The sequence below is a fragment of the Piliocolobus tephrosceles genome, chromosome 9 (assembly GCF_002776525.5).
Source record: "Piliocolobus tephrosceles isolate RC106 chromosome 9, ASM277652v3, whole genome shotgun sequence".
Taxonomy (NCBI): Eukaryota; Metazoa; Chordata; class Mammalia; order Primates; family Cercopithecidae; genus Piliocolobus; species Piliocolobus tephrosceles.
Window position 1 is genome coordinate 58,237,279 of NC_045442.1, and position 27,583 is coordinate 58,264,861.

The 27,583-nt window shown below is 35.1% G+C and overlaps 2 protein-coding genes across 2 annotated transcripts in view; both read right to left on the minus strand.

The window, feature by feature from the left end:
- LOC111537963 (rhotekin-2) overlaps positions 1–20,804 on the minus strand; it is a 45,855-nt gene extending 25,051 nt beyond the window's left edge. The window contains exons 1-3 of the mRNA XM_023205139.1: positions 17,922–20,804; positions 17,357–17,554; positions 4,096–4,190 (exon numbers count right to left, since the gene is read on the minus strand). Of these exons, the coding sequence (XP_023060907.1) occupies positions 4,096–4,190; positions 17,357–17,554; positions 17,922–17,983 (355 nt within the window). The 5' untranslated portion in view covers positions 17,984–20,804. The remainder of the gene's footprint in view (positions 1–4,095; positions 4,191–17,356; positions 17,555–17,921) is intronic.
- A 47-nt stretch (positions 20,805–20,851) lies between these two features.
- Positions 20,852–27,583, minus strand: part of LOC111537964 (rhotekin-2-like) — a 35,425-nt gene continuing 28,693 nt past the window's right edge. The window contains exons 3-5 of the mRNA XM_023205140.1: positions 26,954–27,012; positions 22,357–22,410; positions 20,852–20,973 (exon numbers count right to left, since the gene is read on the minus strand). Of these exons, the coding sequence (XP_023060908.1) occupies positions 20,852–20,973; positions 22,357–22,410; positions 26,954–27,012 (235 nt within the window). The remainder of the gene's footprint in view (positions 20,974–22,356; positions 22,411–26,953; positions 27,013–27,583) is intronic.

The following is a 27,583-nucleotide window of genomic DNA, read 5'->3' on the forward strand; positions in this document are numbered from 1 at the left end:
CTTGAGCAAGCAGGGTAAAAGAGGTATGCCTGGGAAGAGGAGCCTGACATCGAACATTAGAGCCCAATGAATGAAGAACTAGTCCAGATTGAAGGAAAATTAAAAAGCATGATAATTAAATGAAATATGATTCTGCACTGTATCCCTCTGCCATAATGAACATTATTGGGATGATGGGCAACATCTTGAATGGACTCCGAGGATTATATGGTGGTAATGTATTAGTATTCATTCCTTGACTTCGAGAGTGATGGTGATGTAGCTGAATGTCCTGATAGTAGCAAATATGTATTAATACATTTTGGGGTATGGACTATCATGTAAGCAACTTGCTCTCATATTTTTTTGAGGAAAAAAAAAGATCTTGACATTCAAGTTGAGTATGGTAATGTGTGCCTGTAGTCCCAGCTACTCAGGACGCCAAGGTGGGAGGAGTGCTCGCATCCAGGAGTTTGAGGCCAGACTGGGTAATATACCGATACCCATCTCTAATTAAAAAAAAAAAAAAAATCTTGACATTCAACTTGCAACTTTTCTGTAACTTTGACATTGTTTAAAAAAGTTCTTTCAAAAAAACATTAAGATACTCCTTTAATGAAGATACTTACCTGTGTACTACCTATCTATATGGAGGAAAGCATTAAATGATTCTAGGCATCAGAGTATAAATAAAAACCCAACATATGGCCCTTAGTTCACTCTGGACCACATAAAAATGATTTTTAAAGTTTTCGCTGTGCCCTGTTAGTAGTGCCTACAAAATGGCTAGTTACTGGCCATAACTATTATTTACCCAAAAGTTTTAATTACCCCAGAATTTTTTTTGTAAAAATAGTTAATACATACATGCAAGGCAGCAAAGGTTTATAGTGAAACCAAAAAGTTTTAAACTTACCTGCCCAAGATTCTACTATAGAATAGCACCTGCCCAAGATTCTACTATACAATGTTCTGAGACTATTCAAATCATTTTTATTAATACATTTTTAAAACTGCTATATTTTAGAAATAAGGGCTTAATCTGGGAAAAATGAATGCACAAGCATAATACATACTATTCCAAAATGCAAACACAAATAAACAAAAGTTATCTTTCCTAAAACAGGCAGCAAATGAAATAAAAATTCTGTAAAAGCATGTATTTCAGTAATACATCTGAAATTAACTTTGTGATTTATAAGTTTAAAAGTTTGAAAGCAAACTTCTTTATATAGACAATCTCAGATTTATGACTAGCTTATGTCCTAAATATCTGTAAGTTAGTTGAAAAGTACATCATAAAGAGTCAGAAACATGAAGGATACAAAGCATGCAAAAAGAACTAAAGTTACACAACAGCAGAGGCAGTTTCAAATTAGATAAGTGAGATTTTGTCCAAACTGATGAAACATACCAACAACGTAAAGAAGCTCAAGAAACGCCAAGCAGCATAAATAAAATCTACACCTAATTATACCATGGTAAAATTTTAGAAAACCAAAGGCAAAAAGGAATAAAAAGATTACACTCATAGTGGTGACACACTGGCAAATTATTTACAACATTTGTAATAAAATAATAGAAGCCAAAAATATTGGAATTATAATTTCGATATTCAACAAGACAAAATTAAAACTGCAGAATTAAGAAACATCTTCAATAATGAGGCAAAATAAAGCCACCTTCAGATAAACAAAAAGAACAAGAAGTTTGATATCAGCATAACACACTAAAAGAAATTCTAGGGCTTATACTTCAAGCAGAAGGAAAAGTATCCCAGATGCAAGGCATAAGATACAAGTAGTCATAGAAACATATAGGTAAATCTAAGTATTAAATCTATAAAACATCTTGCTAAAAGAAAAAAGAATTACAATATATAACAATAGCACATAGGTTAGGGAAAAAAGAGTTTAACTGTTCTAAAGTCCTTGTATTGTCTGAGAGAAGCACAAAACTATTAAGTTTAGTTTTTAGTAGGTATGATTAATAAAATTTTTAGGGGTAAATTCTAAAAAATGAGAAAAAGGATGTATAACTTTAATTCAAACAAGGAAAAAGTGCCTTAAAAGGCAAGAAAAAAATAACCATGTAATAGGTGAGACAAATAGAAAACACAGGTTATCATAGACTTAAACCCAAATATACAGCTATTTGATATTAAATACAAAAGGACTAAAAGCTTCAGTAAAAAAAAGATTATCAAATTAGAGAAAAACTAAAATCCAATATAATGCTGTTTGAAGAGGCGTGTTTGTAACATAAAAATAAGTACAGTGTGAGGTAAAAGAAGAAAATACACAATTAAACACTTACATGAATCAAAAACAAAGGTTCAAATTATATACAGCAAAAATAGATATAACTATGGGTCGAAAAATCCACAATCACAGAATTAGATTTTATCACACCTCTTGTAGTAATGTAGAGTATATAGACTACAATCATTACTCCTAACAAATAATTAACAAATATGGAACACATTGGTGAATAAAACTGACTAATCTGTTACAAGAATGAGAATTAAAAAACAGAGATGGTACAGAAAGCAGTATCAGGAATGGAAAAGAGGGAACAACATTACAGAGGCTGCAGAAAATTAATAGATATAAGGACATAATAGAAAATTTAATGCCTATAAATCTCAAAGTTTAGATCAAATGGGTAGGTATCTATAAAAACATAACTTATTGAAACTGACCCAAGAAATAGAAAAGTTGAGGAATCCTGTAACTATTAAAATAATTAAATAAGTCTAAGAGATAAATACATATTATCATACAATAAGATACTGTTTAAGTAAGGAAAAGCATACACACTGAATGATGAACAAAAAGCAAATTACCAAGACAACATGATTCCATACCAAAGTTCAAATTAGGCAAAATTATATTATTTAGGGAAGCACACAAAGATGGTATTAATAAAACCATAAAGAAAAACAAGGAAGTATATACCATAAAAATGGAGACTTATGTACACCTAGGGTAACTGAGGGAAAGGAGTGGTAGTAATGTTCTGTTTCTTGATATGTTCTATTTCTTGAGACAGGGTCTTGCTCTGTAGCCCAGGCTAGAGAACAGTGGCACAATCATACCTTGGTGCAGCCTTGAACTTCTGGGGTCAGGCAATCCTCCTACCTCAGTATCCTGAGTAGCTGGGATTACACGCACGCATGACCATGGCCAGCTAATTTTTTTCTTTATTTTTGTAGAGATAGGGTCTCACTATGTTACCCAGGCAGGTCTCAAACTTCTTGGCTCAAGTGATCCTCCCATCTCATCCTCCCAAAGAACTGGGATTACAGGCATGAGCCACCACACCTAGCTTCCTAATTATTTTTTAAACTATATATTTACATTTCATGAACTATTCCATATTTTTAACATAATTTCTCATTGTGAAACAAAAAAAAAATTGATATAACATTATCAATCTTATCAGTACAGAGCCATGATCCTTACAACAGTAAGTATAATTAGGACATTTACCACGTATTTTTATTTATTTGCTTGGAGAAAATGAACAAAAGTAAATAACCCAAATCATACTTCCAAACTGCCTTACCAGCACTGCTCCATATTTTTCATCACAAGTAAAATAACGTGGGAGAGTGGCAAGTGCTCATGCTAAGTTTAACCAATCTTCTTAATGACCTAACCCCCTTCTCTTCAGTTTCCCATATCTTTATTTTGGATAAACTATAACTACCACTACCATCCAAAGAGGAAAAGGTTAAAGAACTCTACTTTCTCTTTCTTACATTCTCTGCTTCCTACTAACAGAAAGGCTGGCTTCCTTGATTTCAAATTTAAAAATAAGTCAGGTCTTTAATTTCCAGCTAGAAAGTGGTGAAGTCATAAATTCCAAGTCAAAAACAAGGATTGAGCATACCCGAGACCTTTCTTTTCCCACTAAGCCTTGCAAACAAATCTCAGCGTAGAGAAAGGAAAATAAACTTTTCTCCTTTGGGAAAGAGGGACAGACATATTTGAAAGAACCAACAGAATCACTCATGTCTCCATTATTTAAGCCGATATCCACTTGAGGGGAACATACTATAATTAGAAATATAGGCAGAATATATGTAATAAGTAAAATATATACTATACTTACCATTTCCATTAATAGACAGATTATGGGTCTTGAAACTATCCTCAGCACTTTCCAAGGTTAGGGTAGTGTGAGCCAGCAAATTATACTTTACACCACTAATAGTAAGAAAGAAGACATGTTTTAAGTATTTTTGTATTTCTACTACTACACAAAATATTTGTATGTTCAACAACAAATAATAAACAACCTAATTTAAAGATAAGCAAAGGACTTGAATAGACCTTTCCTCAAAGAGAGAACAAGATCCAGCATTACATTCTGATGCACTACATTTCTCTAAAGACAGAAATGTCTATTTCTCTTTTATTGACAAATGGTCAACAAAACATAAAAAGATGCTCAATATCATTAGTCACTGGGGAAATGGAAATCAAAACCACAATGAGATATCACTTCATATTCATTAAGATTAGTAAAACAAACAAACAAACAAACAAAAACCAGAAACACATGTTAGCTGGTATGTGGATAAACTAGAACCCTTGTACATTGCTGGTGGGAATGTAAAATGAAACAACCTCCGTGGAAAACATTTTGGTGGTTCCTCAAAAAATAAGAAATAAAATTACTGATCCAGCAATTCTACTCTGATATACACCCAAAAGAACGGAGAGCAGAGACTCAGATATTTGTACACCCATGTTCACAGCAACATTATTCACAATAGCCTAAAGGTAGAAGAAACCCAAGTGTCTACCCAGGGATGAAAGAATCAGCAAAATGTGGGGTGTGTGTTTGTGTGTGTGTACATACACATACATATACATAACGGAATATTATTCAGCCTTAAGAAAGAAGAAAATTCTGACATACAACATGGATGAATCTTGAAGACATTAAGCTAAGTGAAATAAGCCAGTCACAAAAGGACAAACACTATATGATTTCACTTATAAGAGGTACCTAGAGTAGTGAAATTCATAGAGATGGAATCTAGAATGGTGGCTGCCAGGAGGAAAGAATAAGGAATTAGTGTAGGGTGGGTGCAGAATTTCAGCTTGAGCAGATGAAAAACTTCTGGAGATGGAGGGTGGTGATGGTTGTACAATGTGAATATACTTAATGCCTCTGAATGTATACTCAAGAATGCTTTACCACAAAAAAAATTGAGATATTACAGATGACATTTTTTGATGATAGAAGTTATTGATTTAGCAAGTTTCTCTCTATATTTTGTCAATAAAAACCTGCAAATTATTTGTTTTAATTCACACAAATGTTTCTCTGAAGGGTCCCCATTCATTTGTTGTTGTGTTTTTTTTTTTTTTTTTTGACTCACTGCAAGCTCCGCCTCCCAGGTTCACGCCATTCTCCCGCCTCAGCCTCCCAAGTATCTGGGACTACAGGCGCCTGCCACCATGCCTCGCTAATTTTTTGTATTTTTAGTAGAGACTGGGTTTCACCCTGTTAGCCAGGATGGTCTCGATCTCCTGACCATGTGATCTGCCCGCCTTGGCCTCCCAAAGTGCTGGGATTACAGGCGTGAGCCACCGGGGTCCCCATTCATTTAATAAATATTTACTGAACACTTAAAATGTGCCAAGTCCAATGCTAGGTGATGGGCATTCAATGGTAAACAAGATCCAGCATTACATTCTGATGCAGGCAGAATGAAAAAAAGAGTAGGCATAGGAATAAACCAAATACCAGCATTTGTAAGTTGGAATGCAACTTTTTCTATGAAAGAAACAAAGGAGATGAGAAAACTGAGGACCTGTGGTAGGTAGGTGAACTGGGGAAGGATTTTCTGAGGAAGTGACAGTTATCCAGTCATAAAAGAATCTAGCCAAGCAAAGAATGCAGGAAAACATTCCAAGCAGAGTGAGTATGTGCAAAGGGAGGGCTGAAGGAAAACCAGTGTGGCTGGTGCACAACAGGCAAGCAGCAAGCATGGTGCAATGCAAGGCTGGAAATACAGGCAGTGATGAGCTCACCTGGAGGCTCTCTGAGCCCTGGAAGAGGGGTGGATTTAATTCTAAGTTTAGTAGGAAAGTTGATAAAAAGTGGAATGATAGGGTCTGATTTACATTAATTTCCCAGGAACAAAGGCTGTCTTCTTGACCAAACTCCAGCCACACTCCTCTGAGTCCTTTTCTCAACTAGGCCTCAACCTGGCCCCCTAAGGACCCGAACAATCACTAGCATTGTTTCTTGCAGCTCAAAGTTGCATCCCTAAGATGTCTTCTTAAAGTGCCTGCCTGAGAAAACTCAAGGCTGACAAAAGAACTTATTGTTTGTTCCAGCCAACAGCTGAAAACAGTGCCTTTGTCTTTCAGTCTCTGTGGGAGGGTAGGAGACTAATTTTGATAAATACCAGCTAGAACACCCAGGTGGGTTCCACATGGACCAATCCCCTCTTCTCACTATATGGAACTTTTCACTTAGCTAACTCTGAGTCTGACTCAACCTCTCCCAATTTCCTTATTCTCCCTTTAAAATGCCCAGTCGCCTCTACACAAATCAAAGTTTAGTGCAGTTCATGTGTGACTCTTCTTACTGTAATAGCACATTACTGATTCAAATTTGTCCTTACCACTTTAATTAGCATCCAGCTTTGTTTATTTTTCACAGAATGAATCTCCTTCTTCTGGTTATCTACATCAGAGATTTGAGGGTTTTATCTATAGTGTGAGAACATGGAGGACTTCATTACACTCATTCCATTTTTTTCCATTATAGTTCCCTTTGTGGTACTTATGTTAAAATAGCACTCTTACCAAAACACCTAGAATTTCTCATGATGAATTTCATATTCTGACACTTTGTGGTGATAAAAAGTGAATTTATGTTCAGTAACAACTGTATTTTCTGTCTTTTTTTTTTTTTTTTTGAGACGGAGTCTCACTCTGTCACCCAGGCTGGAGTACAGTGGCGCGATCTTGGCTCACTGCAAGCTCCGCCTCCCGGGTTCACACCATTCTCCTGCCTCAGCCTCCTGAGTAGCTGGGACTACAGGCGCCTGCCACCACGCCTGCCTAATTTTTCGTATTTTTAGTAGAGATGGGGTTTCACCATGTTAGTCAGGATGGTCTCGATCTCCTGACCTCGTGATCCGCCCACCTTGGCCTCCCAAAGTGCTGGGATTACAGGAGTGAGCCACCACACCCGGCAACAACTGTATGTTGTATGCTAGTAATCCTAATTTTTTTCATGATTTTCTTGATTTTTTTTTTTTCAAATCAGTAAAATCTCAAAACATCAATGAGTATATTAAAAGAGAGAGAGAGAGACAAAGATATAGAAGACAGTGATGTCTGACGAGAATTTATACTAATTGTGCTAGGTGTTATGTTTCATACACCTCCTTTGTTTCTTACTAAATCTTTAATAAGATTTCTGTATTACAAAGAAAAAATATGCATACACTTAGTAAGTATGCAAAGTATGCATGCACTTCAATAAATAACAGCATACTCCATAGAATACTACTCCCTTGGAGAATGCCTCTTGGCTTTTACTATATAGTCATTACAGACCAAAGATAACTCTCTATACCCAGTGTTTTTGGTCAATGTTTATATATGAAAATTTATGTTTCTGTCTCCATATTTCAACATAACATTTTAAACAAAACAATGCATGAGTATATTTTTGAGTTACAGTTCTGAACTGGTATAACGTCAGACTCACACTTAGGCTTTTCAAAAGTTCACTATGTATCAACAAATCTTCACTGCTGCTAGAACTAAAAGGGGGACAAGTGGCCATTCTCTGCTATTATTCAATTATTCTGAACAAGTTTCTACAGTGTCTTTTACAGTAAGCTCTTATTTTTCCCTATTGTTCACAAAATGAATCCCAAAGAAGTTGAAGTATTAAAACTGTGGAGAAAGAACCAAAGTAGGCTGGGTGTGGTGGCTCACGCCTATAATCCCAGAACTTTGGGAGGTTGAGGCAGAAGTATCGCTGGAACCTGGGAGGTGGAGGCTGTAGCGAGCCAAGATCGTGCCACTGCACCACAGCCTGAGTGACAGAAAGAGATCCTGTCTCAAAAATAAATAAATAAAAAGCAATCAAAGTAATTGAGAACAGCAACTACAATGGAAGAGCAAATGTGATTACACACGAACTGCCTACTAACGTTCGTATTAGTTGTTTGGTTATCAGGGTTCAATATGTTAAGCATTATCCCAACATAATAATTTGTCCGTGATAAATGAGTTTTATGGAACTATATTTTAGAAAACTAGACAGGAGTTTTAAATTGATAACACATTATAATGTTTCCCACTTAAATAATGGGAAGTAGACTCGCTGTGAGCACTTTAGGGCAGAATATGTTATTTTCAAGAAAAGATTATTGACAATAAGTGGGGTTGCCTATATTTGCCAGGCACTGTTCCAGGTGTTAAAACTACAATAATCAACGAAATAGGGGAGGAGAATGTATAAATATGTAAACATACATTTATATATTTATCTACTTTTCCTGTCTTATACAGGAAGAAAAATAGATAGAAAAATATATATCAGGCCCGTGAAGCTAAGTAAAGCATGGTGAAGGAATTAAGGTGAGGGGAGACTGCTATTTCAGATGGCCCAAGGAGAAGGAGGCCTATTTGCAAAAGTAACACTTGAGTGAAAACCTGAAAGGGAGAAAGGAGCCACAAGAAGAACAGAAGGAAGAGTACTTCAGGCAGAGGACAATACATATAAAGGCTAAGGTGAGTACATGCTAGGTGTGTTTGACAAACAAGGAGGACAGTGTGACTGCAGTAGTGAAGGAGGCAGAGTGATTTGAGATGTCCAAAAGGTAAGTAGGGGGCAGACAGACAGTCAATACCACAGTCCTGGTGGGGCATGGTAAGGAACAGCTGTGTGGAGAACAGACTAGAGAGGCCAGGAGTGAAAAATGGAGACACCGACTAAAAGGTTACTGAAATTGACCAGGCAAGAGCTGTTGCAGGCCTGGAGTAGAATGGTGGTAGTAGGGTGGTGAGAAGTGGTTCAGATTCCTGATACATTCTCTAAGTTTCAGTGCAAAGACAGGACGTGAAAGCAAGGAAAGAATTAAAGACATCTCCAAGGCCTCTGGTCCAAGCAACCAGAAAAATGGAATTGTTATTAACTGAAATGAGGCTGACTGAGAGAGAAACAGATACAGGAGGTAAGAATTCAGTTTGGGGCAAGTACGTTTGAGATTGTTTTTGATACCTAGGATGCATTATTTGAGATTGTTTTCAGTATCTAGATGCATCCAGGCAACTGGATATATGAATCTGGAGTTAGAAGAGGAATAGGTATTGGAGATATAAATGTGGGAGTTATCAGTATATACATGAAATTTAATGAAAGTTAGTTAGGTGAAATCCAAGGACCAAATACTGGGACACAAGCACTCCATTAAATGAAGAGCAATGAACAAAGGAGACAGGCAATGAATAAATGGTTACTGAGGTCGAAGAAAAATCAAGAAAGTGTCATTCTAGACGGCATATAAAAATAGTATTTTAAGGAGAGTGATCAATTGTGTTAATACCAAAAGGTCCAGGAAACTGACAATCAAATGTGGCAACATTAGATCACTGTTGACCTTGACGAGAGTAGTTTCTGTAGGACGGGATGGAGGTAACATTAGGTAAGCCAAATGAAATAGTTCAATAGAGAATGACAGAAGAGGAAGTGGAGATAGGAATATAAAAAATTATTTTCCAGGAAGGATAGTTAAGAAATTGAAGGTATTTCAGCATGCTTATAAGTATACAGAAATGGTGCTGTACAAAAGTTGGTGATGTAGGATAGGAGGGGAGGAAACATACAGGAGCCTACTGTGAGTGAGAAGATGGGATCTAGTGCACGAGTAGACAGGCCTTAGATGAAGTGAAGGCAGGTCACAAGAAAGGAAACAGCAAACACTGAGGTAGATGTGGGTAGGCTGGCAGGTTTGGAGGATGGAGGATATTTAAGTTCTCTCCCAATTACTTCAGTAATATCAATGACATATGAAACAAAGTCATTAGCTATGAATGAGGGGCAGAGAGAGGATATTAGCAGTTAGAGAGGAGACATGTGAAATACTTACCTTGAAGAGAGGTAAAGTAGAAGACTGTAGAAACAGAATTGCTCAGTCATACTGAGAACTCACTTAAGGTTAGGGATTATGTATCTCAAGTAAGACCAGGAAGTATAACTGTGTTTTTCTCTTGCTTCTTCATCTATTCCTCATGAGTACGAGTGCATAGGAACTAAAAGTAGGAGTTAACCAAGGTTGGAGTTTTTCCAAGGAAAATATGACAAGAGAGATGCTAGGAAAGGATAAAACAGTAAATTATGTATTCTAAGCTGGAGTCAGAGTACTGAAGGGAAGAACCTGGAAATGTGGGAGATGGTGGAGAGAGTGGGATACCTACTACAAAGATTACAGAGGACATGCAATTACTAGTAATGACAAGATCTAGAATGCAATCACGGGGTAGATGGCTGAAATTGAAAGAGGACAAAATTACTGGGGCAAGGTCATGAAACCGAGAGGTCAAGGTATTACATGGGCTAATACTTGTATTATTCTTAACACATGTATGTTAAGTCTATCAAGAAAAATATCTGAAATGGTAGGATACAGAAAGAAAGAGAATGAAGACACCTTTGGGTTTTATTTTGAGGACCAACACTGTAATTTATTCTCATTGACCACTAAAAAAACTGGAGTAGTCTTCACTTCAGGGAGAGTCATTTCAATATACTGTAGAATGTTAAACACTGCTACTAGTGTGCACAAGAAGGAACTATGTTATTCGCTACATCTGTACTGGGTGCACTGAAGAGATGGCATGTTTAGAAGGCAATTTATGTGGCAGAATTGACTAAAATTATGTGATAACCAAACTATATGTTTAAATTTTTTTCTTGGGCCTTAAGAAATGATTGTGACTGAGACATCTTTTAACTTCTTTAAGATTGATATGTAAGACATTTACCTCTATTTCCAATGAGTGACACATAACAACATGAAAAAAATTATTGATAGCCTCTTCTAAAAACAGTTAAACTATGATATAGTCAACTAACAGATAATGTGGCCATCAAAATAATTATGTAAAGACTGTAATAAATTCTGAAGAAAGTTGAATGTGCAGTATAATTATTATCTAAATATCCCCAAAAGCTAGACATTTAAAAACCTGAAAGTAAAATATCAGCTCAAACTGATAAGAAGTATTTGGTTTAGAGTAAACTATGACTAACTTTTTTTCCTTCTAGGTTCTATTTCCAAGTTTCTATTATTTTTCTTTTTTTCTTTTTCTTTTTGTATTTTGAGATGGAGTCTCGCTCTTGTTGCCCAGGCTGCAGTGCAATGGCACGATCTCGGCTCACTGCAACCTCTGCCTCCTGGGTTCAAGTGATTCTCCTGCATCAGCCTCCGAAGTAGCTGGGATTACAGGTGCTCGCCACCACGCCTGGTTAATTTTTTGTATTTTTTTTTAGTAGAGACAGAGTTTCACCACGTTGGCTAGGCTGGTCTCGAACTCCTGACCTCAGGTGATCCACCCACCTCAGCCTCCCAAAGTGCTGAGATTACAGGCATGAGTGACTGCACTGGGCCTATTATTTTTCTAACAAAATGATTAATGTGGTTAAGTGGTAACAGGATGAAAACCACCCCTAGGAATCAACTGCATGCAAAGCATTGTCATACTTCATCTCTATGTGCAGTTTAAGGCACTTTGACAAGCAACATCTTTTTTAAGGTTCCAAAAAACTACTAGAGATAGGAAGGGCAGATATTTTGTTCCACATTTTCAGATGAAGAAACTGATGTTCAGAGAATGTAACTGACTTGCCTGTAGCTAGCAAGAGGTATACTGGAAAGAGAGCCCCAGTGTATCATATTGGCTTTATAACTCATTAAGAAATAGTTTAAGATATTTTTTCTTTTAAAACAAATAGTGACTACATTTTACTAAACTGGAAGAATTTTGAGTGCAGGGATCTATTAACCTTTGAATTTACCAAATGACATAACTGCTGGATCATCATTTCTACAATGATTTAATTAATTATGTACAATAGTTGAGTAACTCCTTAGTTATGTTTACAAACTGTATTATCTGTCACATCACCAAATCTTTAAGTCTCGTTCCTCAAAACATAAATAATCCATGTATTCTGAACAAGTGTTAGGATACATGTTTCATAACTTTAATCATATTTAAGATGTAGTGTTAGTGGCTTATTTTTAAGAAACAATACATCTTTTGTCAAGTAAATAATCACTCTGAAGTTTACCAGTTTTCACAAGATGACTGTTTAGAATGATGTATAGTTAAAGAATAATGTATTAAATAGTTATCAAGGAGCATAAAATAGTTAATTCAGCTATTAGATGCACTGGGAAAGTCTGGCTAAAGGAATTTTAGTAAGCTAAAGTCTACAATAAAATGAATAAATGAATCTTATCAGGGAGCATACTAAAAATTACCAAAAATGTTCACTGTCTTCTTTCAGATCAAACAATACTTTATGGTATTTCAAGTTGCTTCATTTTTAAAACATGACTAACTACAATGCCAGTGCTTCCAAAACCAACAGTGACCTCACTTTTAAAACATTCTTGTCAGGATAACATTTTCTTTCTAAAACATTACACTCATTCCTTTTAGCCAACCCTAATATTGAGTTCCCAAAAGTTTAATCAGCTACATTTTTTTTTCTATCAAATAGGCCAATTGTTACAACATTTTTTTGGAGGAAAGGGAATGTTATGAAAAAAAATGGCTGCTTTAAATGGTAGTCTAAAAAATGCACTCTTGTCAGGAAGAACGGCTATATTTGGTCACATGTCATATTACTAGGGAAATTTTATCATTTTATATGTGTCCATTTTGGTTAAAGACTAAAATCTGTATTAGAAATCTTCACATTGACCTAGATCACTTAAATACACAAAATGATCTCCTTATGCATCCTGAATTTTAAACTCCTACCATGGTGCTAAAGTGGTCCAGTTAAGGAAGCATCAGGTAAGAGTAGTCCTGGGCTATGAGTTAACCTACCAGACTCTAGGGTCATACTACAGTATCAACAAAATGCTGGTATTAGAAGGACATTTCCCCCTTGAAACTTGCATGCCATTTGTTCATTTGATACCATTAAAGTTGGTTAAAAGATAAAATAAAACCTTTTACAGCATTTACTAGAGAAGGGTTTCACCCTGGTGCCCAGACTGGTCACGAACTCCTGGGCAATCTGCCTGCCTCAGCCTCCCTAAGTGTTGGGATTACAGGTATGAGCCACTGCCCCCGGCCTTAAATATAGTTTCTAACATCATTTAAATGATCTCCTATAAAATTATAAACAGTTTAAATGAAAAATGTGGCTACATTTTATAATCCTATGTCAAGTTTCTAAACCGTGAAGTTTTACCATGAGTTTAAACAAAAAAAAAAAAAGGCCTAGAAAAAGCACTGGTCTGGGGACAGTAAAAATAGTAACCATAATGGTAACAGAGCTTACTATAACATGCTTCCTTTATAAACCAAATCCATGAATTATCTTATTAAATCTCATAATTATCCTATGGAATTGAGATATTATTATTTATTATTATTACAGAAGGAAAAACAAAAAGAGAGTAAATTAATCTCTCGGGTCACAGAAGTAATAAATTACAGAAATTAAAAATTGAGTATTCGTGGCCATACAATGAGGTTTTAAACTATTTAGGAAGTACATTCACTGTTTTTATATGCTGTAAAGGTGCATGAAACTCCAGAAATGTTTCTGAAAAGCTTTCTAAAAAGAAATGATTGTGTATGAACATCTTTGCCTTTCATATGAGAAAGTGAGGGAAAAAATGTAACTTTTCTGTAATCCCAGCACTTTGGGAGGCCGAGACGGGCGGATCACGAGGTCAGGAGATCGAGACCATCCTGGCTAACACGGTGAAACCCCGTCTCTACTGAAAAATACAAAAAACTAGCCGGGTGAGGTGGCGGGCGCCTGTAGTCCCAGCTACTCGGGAGGCTGAGGCAGGAGAATGGCGTAAACCCGGGAGGCGGAGCTTGCAGTGAGCTGAGATCCGGCCACTGCACTCCAGCCTGGGCGACAGAGCGAGACTCTGTCTCAAAAAAAAAAAAAAAAATGTAACTTTTCTATCATATAGTGCAGTTGGATAAGAGACACTACTGGTCCTGTCATTTTTAAAATAGGAGTTTTGCTACTTAAAAAATGTAAAAATTATTGAACTGGGTAATTATCTCTAAGGTCTCTTTCTGCACGAAAACCTGCTTAAACCTGGAAATAGAATTGTTTATCTAATCATCAAAAAGAATTAATTCCACCACCTTATGACTGAATTAAAGTACCTTCCAGCAAATCCTTGATATAATATTAATGCAGAAAAGTTTTAAAGATGGTCTAAGATCTAAGAGAAGAAAATGAAAGGTCTCGTGCCTCCTTTTAAATGACATTTATATTGGAAAGACATCTTCTATGACTGTTTTTCAGAATGTGGACTGGGACTGATTCATGGGTCATGAAATCAATTTAATGATTTACAAACAGCATTAAAAAAACTGAAAGCAACAGAATAAGAAAATGCCTGATAATTATATTGTAAATAGTAAGCGTTAAGAATTACTTCATAAAATCTATCTGCTTACATAACTGTGCACTCAGTCATGATGTAAAATGTATTTTTTTAGCATAAGCATCAATCCAAAGAGATTGAAAGACACTATGCTAGAGTGCCAAAGTATATTTTGCATGTAATACATCTCACATGAAAAGAGTAATTTAATTAAATTTTGATGACTGGCGTTTCCAGGATCTATACCTCAAATATTTTGCTTTTTATAATTACAGTAAAATTACTGACATGCTGAAGAGCCAACTCTACGAAACATGCAAAGAAATTCTAGGAATGCAGCTTGATCAACAGTGTTCCAAAGAAACATCAACATAAAACTATTTGTGAAGAAACAAATACAATGTTTAAAGAAGGTATCTGAAGGAAACCACACTCCTTGGAGAAATGGTGATTCCAAGTCTTGGCAGAAAAATACAAGGTGAAAGGGGAACATCTTACTGTGTCAGAAAGCAAAAAAGCTATCAAAGATTAGATTGTCTCAAAGGATGTAGAAGTCAGTTTAACGGTTTCCCACTGATCAAAGATGAACAACTTGGGCATCAAAGAGAATAGCAGATTGAAACACAAACATTATAAAAATTCAAGGCTGGGTGTGGTGGCCTCACACCTGTAATCCCAGCACTTTGGGAAGCTGAGGCAAGCAAATGATTGCTTGAGCCCAGGAGGTTGAGATCAGCCTGAGCAATGTGGTGAAACACTCTCTCTACAAGAAAAATACAAAAATTAGCCACCAGGCACAGCAGCATGTGCTGGTAGTCCTAGCTACTCAGGAGGCTGAGGCTGCAGTGAGCTGAGAGCTCCACTGCGCTCCAGACTGGGCAACAGATCCAGATTTGTCTTAAAAAAAAAAAAAAAGGAAAAGAAAAGAAAAGAAAATGCAAGAGTTCAAATAAAACAACACTGATCACCTCCATGATTGCTACGGTTTCAACTTAATATTCTAAAATCTAGTAAACAGAAGAATCAGGCATTTTTTTCTTCCCTTTCCTCCACCAATGTTATTGTAGTTGTATCCAGAGAGTTTACAAGGACACGTTCTTTGCAAGAATTCCAGTTTGGAAGAAAAATGCAGGACAGATATATAAAGTCACCAAATTATAATCCATAATAATAAATGATGAGCCTTGACTGTTAAAAACCATTAGATAAAAGACTGATAGAGAACTTTATACCTGATAGGTTAGGCTGGCAACACTTAAACCCACTGATCAATTTTAACATTACTCAAAGTGGGACAAAGCCTCCTACTAGAAGCTAGTAGGAAGTACATCTAATAATATGAATAGTATTCCCCTAAAAGAGAACTGAACCTAATCAGTCCTCTAGATCTAACTGTGAGGTTATAGGAAATACAAGGGCCAGAAAAAAATGTAAAAAAAGACCACAAAGATGCAATCAACTAAATTCAAAATATGGAAAATTCTACAAGACCTACTCTCTTCGATAAATAATGACAAGAAAAAAATAGGACAGGAAATTGTAGTAGGTTAAAAGAAACTTAAAAGATTCACTTTAATGTAATATTGTAGACCTTGTTTGGATTCCGATTTGAACAAATCAAAACAGGATTTTTTTCCAATATTGGGCAATATGAATATAGACTGGATATAAAGGACTTATTTTTTTTAGTTAAGTATGATAACGATAATGTGGTTTTATTAAAAAGAGATAAAATATTTTCCATAAGAATAAAGCATGACATACATAGAGCAATTTAATTAGTAGATTAATATATAAAGAAATACCTTGACATGCACGTAGTTCCTTTCCAACAACATTTCATTTTTTTGGTAGATACAAGCTAAGCATCTCTACTATGAAAATCTGAAATGCCCCAAAATCTGAAACTTTTTGAATGCCTATATGACACCACAAGTGGAAAATTCTACACCTGACTTCATGTGATGTTTGAAGTCAAAACTTTGTTTTATGCACAAAATTATTAAAAATATCATGGAAAATTACCTTTAGGCTATAAGGTATGCGTATGTGTATGTATGTATATATATAACGTTTAGTCCTGGGTGCCATCCCCAAGTTACCTAATTATGTATATGCAAATATTCCAAAATCTGAAAAAGTCCAAATCTAAAACACTTCTAGTGTGAAGGCTTTCAGATAAGGGATATTCAACTTGCATTAGAATTCCAAATCACTGGCCGGGCGTGGTGGCTCAAGCCTGTAATCCCAGCACTTTGGGAGGCCGAGACGGGCGGATCACGAGGTCAGGAGATCGAGACCGTCCTGGCTAACACGGTGAAACCCCATCTCTACTAAAAAATACAAAAAACTAGCCGGGCGATGTGGCGGGCGCCTGTAGTCCCAGCTACTCGGGAGGCTGAGGCAGGAGAATGGCGTAAACCTGGGAGGTGGAGCTTGCAGTGAGCTGAGATCCGGCCACTGCACTCCAGCCTGGGCGGCAGAGTGAGACTCCGTCTCAAAAAAAAAGAAAAAAAAAGAATTCCAAATCACTAAAAACACTCTCACCCAACGTCCTACCTTTTAAGGAGGGTATTAAGGATACCTCAGTTGAGTAAATGTCAAACAACTAAGTTTTGTTTTTGTTTCATAATGTTTTTCCATTTATAAAGTAAACATACACTTCACATATAATACTTTAAAATATCACAAATGCATAATTATGTCACCATAAATGCAGTATTAAAAACTTACAAAACAGCCGGGCTGAGGAGCAAGCACGTTTCATGATCCTCTTCTTGAAGCACTGAACTTATTTTCTTTCCTGTAGCTTTACTTATAGATGTCTTGAGTTTCTTAGCTAGCTTTTTTGGTGTGTTGGTTATAGAAGATTCTTCTGTACAGCAACTATATACTTCCACCTTTATCTGAAAGTCTGGCCCTGCTTCATTACTAAAAACAAGGGCATTCATAATGTTAGAAATTTAACTCAGTAGAAAATAAAATTACAACATTCTTTTATGTTTATGTAACATTTAAAATCAGCATTTGACATCAGGAAAATGCAAATTAAAACCACTATGAGATACTACTTCACACCCATAAGGACGGCTATCATCAAAAAGGCATGAGATAAATGTTGACGAGGGTATGGAGAAAAGGGAACCCTAGTACACTGCTGGTGGAGTCATTATGGAAAGCAGTATAGAGGTTCCTAAAGAAATTAAAAATGGAACTACTATATGATCCAGCAGTCCTTCTTCTAGGTTTATACTCGAAGGAGATAAAATCATTACCTTGTGAAGTCATCTGCACTCACCTGTTCATTGCAGCATTATTCACAATAGCCAAGATATTGAAGAAACTATAAGAATGCAGCATTATTCACAATCGCCAAGATATGTCCACCAACGGTAAAAGAGATAAAGAAAATAAAGTATGTGTGTATACACACACACAGCAGACAACCATTCTGCCTTAAAAAAGGAGATCTTGCCATTTGCTACAACATGGATGAACTTGGAGGATATTAAGTTAAATAAGCCAAGCATAGAAATAAAAATATTGTATGATCTCCATTATATGGGGAATATTTTTTTAAAAAGCTGAAAACCATAGAAATAGAGAATAAAACTGTGGTTACCATGGGCAAGGATTGGGGGAGAGTAAATGGGGAGATGTAGGTCAAAGGACACAAAATAGCAGATACGGAGGATGAACAAGTTTAGAGATATAATGTACTGTAAAAACATGAGGACGAATGTTAATAAAATTGTGTTAGAGATTTTTGTTATATAGATTTTAGCTGCTCTTGTCACAAAAAAGTAACTATGTGAGATGACAGATGTTAATCTGTTTGATTATAGTAACATTTTACTATTTATATGTATCCTGTAACATCGTGTTATAAACCTCAAATATACACAATAAACTTTCTTTTTAAAATAAATAAAAGACTGTAGGGGAGCCAAGAGAAGATTGCAGAATCTCCTCAATAAGTGCAAGGTTTATGGGGAAAAAGTAAGAATTTGGAATAAGTTTATGTTAAAATACGTTAATGAGACAGAATCTCTCAGTGTTTACTTAGCATCTAAATGGCCTGAGAGACTTACTGCAACTTTCAGAGATATCAGCTTCAAAACTATGGCAATCTTAATTCAATTTAACCAATATATACATAGGGATGTTAAAGAAAGAATAAAATACCCTGGTCATTTTGTTGCCCATACTATTTCTCCTTGTCAGTCCTTTAATACATTTTTAAGGTATTTATAAGTGTAATTTTCTGAAATGACTGTTCTTCCAAAAAAAATCTGCTAAACCTTTAGTTTTCATTTCTTCTTTATAAAGAGTCACTTATAGTGCACATGTCACTGTGTCCCGTGACCCGCCCTGACTTTTGCACCTAATAACTATAAATAACATTTTACTATCTGGTTATATAGGGGAAAAAATATACTTCAAAGCATGAACTCCTTGAGAATGGTTGCTGTCTGGGTGATCTTTGTGTTCTTAATCTAGTATTGTGCCTGGAATGTAGAAGGTACTAGATATATATTTATTAAATCAATATACAAAATTCTGCAATTTTAGCAAAAGTTAAGATTGGCTTTGCCCTTTTTCAGACACAATGAACTACCTTTAGCATTAAAGACTGTGGTGGTGTTACTAACAATAAAATATACTTAAGACTGCAAAAGAGGTCCATCAGCAGCAGATGTTACTTGCAGATGGAAGATCCATCAGTTTCAGAGATTTAAAAAATGGAGCACAGACTTTTAAAGATATAAATGGCCAATCTATAGTTTGAATAAATCCCAGGAATAACTTCCAACTATTTTTATAGTTTATTATTTGGCAACTTTTAAACATACAGTATTCCTGGTAATGACTAAAAAAGTCAATATTTAGAGAAAAACCAGAGATTCATAAATATTGAATACTTATTAAAAACAATCATCATAACAAAAAGCACATTTTTCAACATTTATAACATTTGTCAGCAGTTATTTTTAGAACAATTTAAAATATTTACGGAATTCTCAAAAAATTATAAATCATGTGTTGTCTTCCTAACTTCTATTGTTCTTTCCCTGGAAAAAAAAGTCTGATTTTTGTCTACATGATAAAAGCAAACAATAGCAAACTGATGTGAAGAAAAGGGCCCATTAACGGGTAATTTTGGCGGGAAAAAAAATCCACTAGCAATAGTTGATAATGGAAACAAATGTATTCAGATAACCAAGAAAAAAGTAATTTTTTTTAGCCTCAATTATATAAGCATTTGGGAATATGTTTTGGACCCTAAATAAATTCCTTTGGTCCAATACAGCTTATAAGAAGGCCTGCATTACTACTTATAACTCAGAACAATGCATTTTATTTTTCCAGGCTATACTATTACTATGAGACACTGGACCAGAAGCCACAAAATATGGTTTGCTATAGGTTTTTTTAATGTTATGTGAGTGGCAAAACTAGGCCTCTGAAATCTCACCTGTCTAGCTCCATAGCTGAAAATGGCAAAAACTATGCATATGGGTTTTTATATTAATGGTTAGTAGCTATTAACATTCAGATCTAAAGATCATGTCTTCAAAAGTCTAAAATACAAATCCCACACTGATTTAGGCACACAGAACCTTTGAAGGAGTGCAGGAAAAACTATGTTAGTTAAAAATGATTTCTATGGCTACCCAAGGAGTTCTTTCTTGTTCTGTATTATGACCACAATAAAATGAGCCTATAAAAGAGCAGGGACCATAAAAACAGCCCTGAGGATCACCCATTTTTTTTTATTGTTTTGAAGTACATGAAAGAAGTGCACCATAAGAAAAAGAACACCCCAAAATTTCAAAATGCTCTTCCTATAGCATGCACTTCAGGACTATCTTTAGTATTTCTGCAACCAAATATCCTACATGAGATAAAAATCCTGTTTTATGCTTAAATTATCTCTATATCAAATAACATTACAGGATATTCTGTTATATGCAAAGCTTAGTTAATAACTGAACTATAAATCAAATATTTATTGCTAATAGTAATTACAATATTTCCATTTTTATTTTACATCAGAAAATTGCAGACAGAGAAAAGGACTTCTTCTGAACAAAGTAATTTTTAAAATCATATTAAATATTTAAAGATCACTTAAACATTTAAACATAAAAAGAATCCAAAGACCCAATAAGAACTTCCTTTTAAAAAAGAAGAATTTTAGATTTTTCTCTGAAGATTAAAAAATACTTACAATATGGTTACATTTTCAAAACATATATCTGTGATTGTTTTATCTACATTCACCACATCAGTATCAAACACATTAGCTCCCATTTTGAATAAACAAAAAATGGCATAGCATTGCGATCCTGGAGGAAAAATAACAACATATTAAGCAACAATCCATGTAATAAATCATTATGTTAAAATCTACTTGAAAATGAAAAATATTAGCTTAAAGATTATTAATAGACTCTTTTCATACATTGTATATTGTAACCCTTAAGTCTTACAGTGACTGTTCTGCCAGTATATAGGAATACCTTACTCAACTAGAACACAACAATTAAACAAGGAAGCAAAAATAAAGTTAAATATATAGGCCTCTCAGCAGCCTAAAGAAACCACCAAACTCATAAATTTTATTCCTATTAAACTCCTTAAGCTTTAATTAATAGTAAACTTTATATAAACACACACGCACACACTCACACACACACTACTACCTCTGTCATTTTGGTTTCCAAGTCAATTTAAGAAAAAGATGTTTTTTATTAGAAGAGGTTAAGAGTAGGCACATTAACGACAGCAAAATATTTTCCACCAAACTAACAGCAAGGGAGGAAACCACAAGAAAAAAAAAAAAACAATAAAATAGACATGAGAACACAAAAAACATAGCTGCTGGGCCTTTTAATTTGGTGATGTTTAAAAAAGTATTAGGTGATTAAAGGGCTAAATCCTCATTTTGAGAAAATGTAGCTCTTCAGAAAAACTTATTCTCTTTAGTAATCAGAAAGCTTTACTTAATTCTCACATGTATTCCTTTGTAAAGTAAATTATATTTCCTAATTGAATAACAAACACTAACCTGATTTTGAATTCTTCATAGAAAACTAATTATGCTTAATATGATTCAGTTTTTAAAGTATAAGGAACAAAGCTATCACAATAGACAAGGAAGATAAAGTATTATCATATCTTTCCTGCTTTGCCTCTAACAGCTAGAAATCATTTGAGGTTAATTTCCATGACCTAAGCAATACATGGATTTGTAAAGACTATATAAAACCATAAAATACTGAAGGAAAAAAAATCAGATCAAGCTAAAAATCTTTCCTTATTTCATCCTGTTAAATAACCTGAAGTAATGAAATAAGGCAGAAAAATCTTCCAGACTCTGGTCAAATACAAGAAATGTTGGCTTTACCTTTATTCGCTAAACAATTTCTTCTGCTTTACCTTTATTCGCTGAACATTTCCCTTCCCCCGTTCCCACTCTGAACCCAGTACTCACTGTCCTTGCACTGGTTCCTATCAACAACTAAAAGTACACTACATATGCACTATATTAATTAGTATCAAGTAACTGCAACATATTTATATTAAAAATCAGAAAACGGTTCAAGATGCTGCTTATTCTTTCAAATGACATCAATTTATTTCAGCAAAGAAGCAGTCTTTTTTCTCAATAATCAGATATACTACATGCTAAAGAAAACATTTCAATTACAAATTAAAATCATACATACGTTCTTTATTGCTGAAGTGATCAGTGTCTTTCCACATTAGTGGTATTCGAATATCTACAAAGAAGGGAAAAAGAAATGACAAGTAATAATTTTGGTAAGTTTTATTCTTTACAGTGACCTGAACCTCTGCATTCCATAATAATTCTGACTATTAAAGCTAACATAAAGTGTTACTGTTTAACAGCACATTTTCTAGATGTTGTTTATAGTTTGTACTTTTATTTAATCTGTGAAATTACTGTGTGAGGTAAAAATATATTCTTCTTATAAAAATAACTGTTCTAACTCCATATAGATCTGTTTCTTCCTTACTGATTAATGATGACATCTTTATCATATATGCCATTCTGAGTAAATACCTGTTCCTTGACTATACTTTTATGAATCTGAATCATTTATTAATTACTGTCTAGCTAAATACCAACACCGTATTATTTTTCTTTCTTTCTTCTTTTTTTTTTTTTTTTTACAGGATCTTGCTCTGTTGCTCAGGCTAGAGTGCAGTGGTGCCACCATGGCTCACTGCAGCCTTGAACTCCAGGGCTCAAGCAAATCTCCCACCTAAGCCTCCCATGTAGCAGAGACTACAGGTGTGTGCCATCTGTTGCCCAGGCTGGAGTGCAGTGGCGCGATCTCAGCTCGCTGCAACCTCTGCCTCCCAGGTTCAGGTGATTCTCCAGCCTCAGCCTCCCAAATAGCTGGGACTACAGGCATGTGCCACCACCCCTGGCTAATTTTTTTCTATTTTTACTAGAGATGGGGCTTTACCATGTTAGCCAGGATGGTCTTGATCTCCTGACCTCATGATTGGCCCGCCTAGGCCTCCTGAAGTGCTGGGATTACAGGCATGAGCCACTGCGCCCGGCTGCCTACTTTTTATACCTTTTTTTTTTTTTTTGGTCGAGACAAGAGTTTCACCATGTTTGCCAGGCTGTTCTCCAACTTCTGGGCTCAAGCAATCTGCCCTCCTTGGCCTCCCCAAGTGCTGGGATTACAGGCATGAGCCACCATGCCTGGCAACACTATACTATTGTAACTATTGTACCTTTATAATATACTTACTAATCTGTTAGATATATTTCTTTTCTGAAAACAACTTATTCTTACTTGCTAATTTCTTTATATAAATTTTAGAACAAATCTTGTCAAAATCCCCCTTCCCCAAGTGTTTCATTAGTATTCCATTATCTAAATTAATTTAGGAACTGATAACTTTATAATATTCTGTCTTTATATAGAATAGCATAACAATTTGGCTTTATTCTTGAATAATTAATATTTTTGGTTTTTGGAGCTTTTATTGTAAAGGATATCTTTTTTGGTATTATATTTGCTAATTAGTTATTGTTGATTTTAAGATAAAGTACCACTTTTTTGTATATTTATCTTGAATCCAGCCACTTTTACTGAATCTTTATTCATTCAAATAGAGTTGAAGTAAATTCTCTTAAGTTTTGTAAGTTTACAATCTATTATCTTTTTTTTTTTTTTTTTTTGACACAGAGTCTTGTTGTATCACCCGGGCTCGAGTGCAATGGTGTGGTCTCTACTCACTGCAACCTCCACCCTCCCCCCAACTCCTGCCCCCGGGTTCAAGTGATTCTCCTGCCTCAGCCTCCAGAGTAGCTGGGATTACAGGCATGCGCCACCACAGTCGGCTAATTTTTGGATTTTCAGTCGAGACAAGGGGTTCACCGTGTAGGCCAGGTTGGTCTCAAACTCCTGACCTCAAGTGATCTGCCTGCCTTGGCCTCCCAAAGTACTGGGATTACAGGCGTGAACCACCATGCTGGGCCTACAATCTATTATCTTCAAACAGTATTCAATTTATCTATTTTCAATAGTTTCACCTTTTATCCTTATTATTTTAGCTAGAATTTCTAAAATTGTTAAATTATATTGATATAACGGACACTGTAATTTTGTTTTGGATTTTTATGAGAATGCTTTATTGTTTTGTAATTATGACTTGGCTGATATCCTGCCAAAAAGTCCACTTCTTCTTGCTTGACCACAGCTGCTGACTCATTTCATTTCACAACTGTACTTATTCACAGCTGTTCTTGCTCTGTTAGGATTAACAGAGCATTAACTATTTACACTATCATGGGAGGGACATGGATCCTGACTTCCTTTGCTGTACACCCACAACCTGTGGGTCAGCCTTCTTCTATCCCATGCCTAAGAGAGGAGGGTAGATATCAGCTCCACAAGAGGAGAAGTTGGATACTGATTTCCCAGGTAGTCTTGTGCTCTTCAGACAGCAATGGATTTGTAACCCATCAACTCTATTTCTGAATTCAGCTTCCAATAATAGAACTTTCTTCAGGTACTTGCAAATGGCTCAGTTTCAGTTTACAGTACTCTAACCTTTGTCTTGTTTTATGTCTTCAATGACATTTTAATGGTAAACTGAGAGAGTCATATGACAGCTGACTTGATGCTATCAAGTCCCAGAAGTCTGTCTATCATTTTCAAGAGTGAAAACTAAGGTACTTGGCGAACTGATTTGGTTTATTCATTAAATTAGTAGTCGGTGACTAAGCTAATTACCACAATATAATTACGGTAAGTACTACATTTATATATGGTAAATATTTGGTGTTCAGCAGAAATAATAAGAGTAAATTAGTGATTTAGTTTCATAAAGACCTGGCCAGGGAGTGGTGTAGCTGGAAACAAAAAACCCAGGTATTTTCTGGCTATCAATGTATCAAAACATTATGAAACTTCATTGCAAATATTCATCTTTACCAAAGCAAAGGTCACATTTTCATCCCAGTATCAAAAGAAAATGGATTTATAAAGGTGAATTCATTTTTTGTTTTTACAAACACATACAAGATATAATTAAGTCTAGGCAAAGATGAAAAGACATTACGTAAGTATCTGATTTTCTCAGAGTTTCCGTTCCTTAATTTAATTTAAAATTATCTTTTGGAAAGAAGAAGCACATGCAGAAATATGTTCAATTTTTACATTTGAGTAATTGTGGGCAGGAAACAGTTTTTTATTTTATTTTAAATACTTTTACTTAATAGACTCCTTCTAAATGTACAGTTATTTCTAATATTATGAATTGGTACAATCAACAAACTTGTGAAATGACAATAGATGTTGACTATCATGGCATTTGAGTGTTTAACAGCAACTTAACACATCTCATTTATATACTGAGTGGCACTATATTAGAAGCAAGAAACGAAGGATATGTTTAGTTTTTATAAAATCTCAAAGATGTACAGTAATTTGTTCACAAAAAATTTATTACACATAATAAACAATACTACATAAAAGTACATGTTTGACAGCAAAAGGATACAAAGATAAAACATGTTTTGTTTTGTATTATAAAGATAAAAACAACTATAAATAACTATAAAGCAACAAATTTTTACATATTCCAGTTATTTTCTGAAGAATATTGTGCTTAGCTGAATGCAATTCTTCAGATTTTGGCCATTTATGTACTTTGTAAATGTAGGTCTACCGTCCTGTGTGATAATTTTGTTTATCCAGAAAAATATTACTAGAAACAGTTCCTTAGGTGACAGTGCCTCAAATGTAGCAGGCTCTCGAGTACAAGACTTTTGGCCAATAACCTAGTGATTACTTAAGGACCCACGGAGGTATATACTGTTGTTTCGAAAATGTACTGACAAGAAAATAGTTGTAAAAGTGCATTATCTGACTACTGTACACACAAGTCAGCCATGTATTCATTTCAGTCTGTGGCATCTACAAGCCATTGTCTTTAGCTTCCTGAACCCTTTGGAGAAACTGAGACTGCACAGCATAAGTGCCATCTAGTGGTGAAGGGTCTCCTAACTGCATGAGGAATTCAGAGAAAGGAAACATCATTTCTAGCTGGAATGGTAACAGACATTATATTATATATAGATGAACAAACAGATCTTTAAGAGAATGTAGTTATTTCACAAGCTAATTGGGTGTCAGAAGCATTGGTTATGTTGCCAGGACAAGGAGAGAAATGTCTGCTAAAGCAGACAGCTTATGTTTAGGAGTAACAGAAGATATGACTACAAAAAAAATTGGGTCAAAATGGAAGACTGAAGAAAAATGTGTGGTCTTTACACTACACGCAATGAAGAGCAGCCATTCATCCAAGAGTCACTGAGCAATTACTATGAGCCAAGCACTGTGCTAGCTTCTGGGTATAAAGTGATGACCAAAATAAACATGGTACCAAAACCTCATGGAACTTCTGACCTAGACAAAACATTAAAAACATTATTATAGCTTCTGAGCAGGAAAGGAACAGAGTCAAAAGACTTGGGTTTGGCCCAGGTCAGTCACTTACCCTCTGAGTCTGTAGAAAATAACAATTACTCTATCTATTTTACAAGGGTGCACTAAGGAGAAAGCTGTAGAGTATGTAATGTATAAAACAGTTTTCTTAAACTCTGAAGTTCTATATGAATGTAGCACATAATGCTGAAAACAGTGTTTTAGAACAAATATTCTGATAGAGGCATGAAAAACAAAATGAAGAGAATGGAGACAGGGCATGAACCAAAATCCACCATGTAGTTATGTTATCGAATTTATTAAGCAATATAAAAGATTTATAGCATACCTGATATGGCAATCTTTCCTTTACACGCTGTTCGTTCTTTACTTTCAAATTTCACATCACTGTCAAAACAAAAAACCTTATGGAAAAAAAGATCTTTTCTAATAAGCAATTGTTTTAACAGTGTTTCACAAATGTCGAAATATTAAAAGCAAATGCGTATCCATGAATAATAATGACTTCCAGTTAATGTAAACTATTTGACTCAAACTTTAAGATGTTTAGTCAACAGTTAGCAAGTTAAAAGAAATATTTGGAGCCACTCCCTGATTTTTCATATAAACTTTATATTCCTTGATGACTGTATACTGGTTACTTTACGATGAAAGACTTTTGTGACCACTTGTATCTGTAAACAAGATGTACAATATTTGTCCATGTCCCCAGAAGTATAATACCTTAGATCACAATTTCATAAATTACATTTCTAACTTACTAGATACAGTGGCCTGAAACAGTTAACGAACTTCCCAATCATGCAATTTGCTGTCCAGGAGTATCTAATCTGTATAGAATCTGATAAATATCCAAAAAAGTACCCTCTGCTGTATAAATATCTACAGTTAATATCATATTTAATTTCTCCAAGGTTCCAAATAACTAAGTGTATGCTAAAACAATAAAGTAACAAAC